We start from the raw sequence: 4,119 nt of genomic DNA, 5'->3' as shown, positions 1-4,119 counted from the left end.
TTTGAATAAAAAAAGTACAATTATTTTACTCGATTCCGAATATCATGTGTCAGTATTACAACATCTTAGGCTCAGACTATACGAGACTGTATTACTGTAAAATTATAAGAAAAAAAAAAACTAAACTATCAGTTCTTACAATCAAGTAAATAAAAGTAAAGCAACAATTTATGTAACTGTTAGTTTGCACCACAACTTATCAAAACCACTTCTATTTACGATGAGCCTCCTCGTCAGGTACAAGCTTCGTCGACTTACTTTTTTTCTGCTGATATTTGGCAAAAGAATACCACACACCACCAGCTGTATTGATAACCAATCCAGACACATTCAAAGCATGAACTTGAACACCACCCAGTAAGAAGAAACCAAGGGTCTGAAGAAGCAAAAATCAATGGGTTTAATGCTTGCAGTTAAAACTATATACAAATAACATAAAGGGTATGCATGCAAATTAAACTACAAAAAAGAAAAAGATGGATAGATAATGTGTATGTATGAAATGAATTTGGCCTGCTGTGACAGTTTTTCTATGGCAAACACATAGTAGCTTACCGTGGAAACAACCCCTTTGAGAACGCCAACAATAGTTGTAGTTAAGGCTGAATTAACAATTGTACACAAGAACATGGTGAAGTTGAGAACAATGCCCATCACCAATGAAAGAATAAGAATCATCAAAAATGAAAAAGAATAACTCTGCAAAGGAAAACAAAATATTAGCTTTGACGTCAATTTATCAATAAATAGAACATGATACAGCTTTGCCATATAATTAGATACTGCAGATTTTTAGCTTTTCCAAGATATGTTGCAAGCTATGGCTCCAGCTGTCGACCATCAAAACGACTTTTTTATGATCCTTCCACAAAATGATTGCTAATTTAATTTAGGAGAATTGAAGGGAGTGAATCAAGTAATCTATTGATTTAATTTACAATTGTAGAACATCTGGTAAATAAAAGGACAATTGTTTTATGGAAGAAAAATGGGCCCAGATCATGCCAAAATCAAAAGTTGCTGCTTTGTCTTGTTTTCCACCATACAACAAGTGATCTTGACCTCACAACCCCCATGTTCTTTTTTCTAGTTCTTAGAAACATACCCAATCCTAGGAAACTCAAAAGTCACATGCCCAATGGACCAATACATAGAAAATTTGCTCAAAACTACTGAGCAGACAATATATATCAGTAAGAGGAAGGAAATATTAGTGAATATATAAAATTTCTTTCGAATTGTCCAACAACATAGAAAAACTAACATAAGCAAAATGAATATATCTGCTATAGCTATCACTGAGGCATTTACCAGTTCCTTGTGAAATAATTGAATTTATTTGATTGTTCCTTGTGAAATAATTGAATTTATTTGATTGTATATACAAACAGTTAAATGTCCAAATATTCAATTCATTCTAGCATAATCATGAATCAATCCAAATACCAAGAACCAGGTTAAGATTCTGACCTGTGCAAATAATAAAGATAAAGACTTTGGGAATTCCCCAGTGGCTATGATGAGAAACATCAAAAATGGAAGAGATAAAAAACTGTTATAGAACATGATTTCCAAGGATGAAAGTCCATCCTCAGCACCAGATCTTTCCACCAGCACAAGGTACATGGTCTGCATATATGAGTAAGCAGCACAATGAACAAACAGTGCAAAATTACAGTGTCGATTCCATTATAAAATTAAGATTTAAGAACTACGATAGGTCAGCATATCACCTGGAAAAAAACGGAAACAAAAGCCATGCTATACCCAAAAAGGTCAAAGGAAAAATCTCCAAGGGCAGCAATGAGAACTCCAGCAGCAATCAATATAACTGAAAGAGCCACCTGAAATTTGACAGAATAAAGATATAAGATTTATCAGCTCAAGAGAGGAAAAGAACAAAAAGCTACCAATCATTATAATTCGCACCCAAGGCTATACACTTTATATTTATTGTACAAGAAAATGAGCACAGCTTTACATGCAGTTCATAGTTTACAAGTACCATATCCAATTTTAGAGTCCACCACTGATCAGTATTTCCAGATCAAAGTTTCTTCTTGTTTTGCTGCAATATCTAATTGTTAACATCGTTTAAATTCAGTTACCAATGATTCGCCCCCCTTTCTAAATTCCACAATTTCTTTTCTGAAAAACTCCTTATTGCAACTTAGTTCAACCAATAAATTCCATAGTCTCTAATTCTAGTACATATAAAACTATTTTGATAAGGTGGACAGAATGAACAAAACCTCAAATAACAGCCAATACCTGATACGTAGGTCTCCCCTTTCCTGAGAAGTACCCAGCAATAAGTACAGCAAGAGGCGTAAGCCTCTTGATCGCAATATACATTGGGATATTGACTCCTTTCAAACTGGCCAAAGCAAAAGCAACATTGGCATTATAGAAAATTGAAAGCGGGAGAAGTCGCTTGGCCGTTGCCATTTCCAGTCCTCTAGCCTTTGTGAATCCCATTCGTCTACCAGCATGGATAAGCAAAGAGGTAGCCAATTGCTGAAAAATAAAAATGCTGTCACTATCAAAAATCCAGCAAACAATAAAGAGAATAAATAACCAAAGGGTCGAAAATCTGTTATCTTAGTAATTAATGTTAGTACCTGCAAAGTGAGAAGAGTCATTGAATATGCATACTGCATAAGAACAGCCTTGTTGATAAAAACCATGGCCATGGAGGCAAACCCATATGCCACAGCCGCGAACAAACTACGTGCAAACAAAATCTCAGTCATGGTAACTATTACAGACCCTTCAATAATCAAAATTTCTAAGAGCAAGATTTAGCGATGAATCTGAATGAAGAACAAGTCATTGAAAAAGGAGAATTGCGAAATAAGGAGGAAAAAGAGAAGCAAGTGGAAAACCTTGTGAAGGAGCTGGTTTCTGCATCGGCACGGATCTCCATGAGTAATTAATGGCGAAACGAGATCCAATGAATCAAAGATTAAGAAAAAAAGAAGAGAATTAAATATATAATTAGGCGTGTAGATGGAATAATTAATGGAGAATGGAGAAATTGAGTTGGAAAAAGGAGTTTACATGTCTGCAAGGGAAGAGAAAGGGATAAAGGAATGAAAATAGTAAAAAGAAAAGAAAGGGACAAAGGAAGAGAAGAGTGAAACAGCTGGCGCAGTGTGGCGTTTCATTCTCGAGTCGAGTCTTCGAAGATGGCATGCACCAAACTTCACCATCTCGTTGCCGCCATCGCTGTCACTCACCTATTTCGATCACTTATTCATATGTAAAAAAAATAAACAAAAAACTTTATTTTTATTGAATAATCAAATAATTACTTACACCCTTGTAATAACAAGTTTCAATATAGCTTAAAAATTAATTTTAAATATTTCAACTGATTTGTTATCTAGTGTGGTCTAAACGTAAGCATGTGATTAACTATAATTATGACCGTTGACATAATGCATGTAGAAAATTGAGTTTGTGTAATAAATATAAATATCATTTCATAATATCACATTATTTAATTATATAAGCATTATTCTAACGTATAAGAAAAATAAAAACAAAAACTATAATTAAGTATCATAAACCAAAAATCGTTATTCAAATCTAGGCTAGAATTAGTGGTGCGAAAGTTAACTAAAATAAGTACATGATATGTAAAATAAGGAAATATGTGGGAGAACTCGAATTAAATGTTTGAAGCAAGTTTCAAATGATAAAAACGTAATGTCAAATGTAAAAATATAATTAAAAGTAAATATTGGAATTTAAATTATGTTCAAAAATGGTAATTGTAACAAAACAAACAAGTAAAATTATCTACATAGAAAACACTTTTTTTTTCTTTTATATTCATATAATTCGACTTTTGATTGGAAAGATAATTTTTTAGTCCTAAATAGGTAGATGGTTAATTTGTGCTCACTAAGCCTCGTGAATCTATAACTAAGTTAGACATATGAATTATGATGAAGAAGTGAAAATTAATATATATATATATATATATATATATATATATATATATATATATATTAAATGTGATTTTCTTGTTTCCTATTAAAACATAGAAGTAAAAATCTATTTTGACTTTCTCATTTATGTGTGCTCTTACTAATGTATATCGTGACACATTAT

At 32.5% G+C, this 4,119-nt stretch overlaps 1 protein-coding gene across 1 annotated transcript; it reads right to left on the bottom strand.

Moving 5' to 3' along the window:
* LOC114195953 (UDP-galactose/UDP-glucose transporter 7) lies at positions 1-3,216 on the bottom strand. The gene is made up of 7 exons (XM_028086408.1): positions 2,886-3,216; positions 2,622-2,727; positions 2,272-2,517; positions 1,734-1,844; positions 1,471-1,629; positions 556-699; positions 1-376 (listed from the first exon to the last, which is right to left on the bottom strand). The coding sequence occupies exons 1-7, from the start codon at positions 2,924-2,926 to the stop codon at positions 212-214; spliced, it is 972 nt and encodes a 323-aa protein (XP_027942209.1). The 5' UTR covers positions 2,927-3,216; the 3' UTR covers positions 1-211.
* Between the last annotated feature and the right edge of the window lie 903 nt (positions 3,217-4,119).

This window comes from Vigna unguiculata, chromosome 9 (assembly GCF_004118075.2).
Source record: "Vigna unguiculata cultivar IT97K-499-35 chromosome 9, ASM411807v1, whole genome shotgun sequence".
Taxonomy (NCBI): domain Eukaryota; kingdom Viridiplantae; phylum Streptophyta; class Magnoliopsida; order Fabales; family Fabaceae; genus Vigna; species Vigna unguiculata.
The sequence above is the reverse complement of the archived record's forward strand: the minus strand, read 5'-3'. Positions and strand labels throughout refer to the sequence as shown.

Excerpts from the sequence above, each read along its gene's own strand:
- LOC114195953 (XM_028086408.1), bottom strand. The coding sequence starts at position 2,926 with ATGGAGATCCGTGCCGATGCAGAAACCAGCTCCTTCACAAG. Across the intron at positions 2,728-2,885 it reads GAAACCAGCTCCTTCACAAG|TTTGTTCGCGGCTGTGGCAT; the intron begins GTTTTCCACTTG and ends GTTTGCACGTAG. Across the intron at positions 1,630-1,733 it reads TTGTTTCCGTTTTTTTCCAG|ACCATGTACCTTGTGCTGGT; the intron begins GTGATATGCTGA and ends TCATATATGCAG.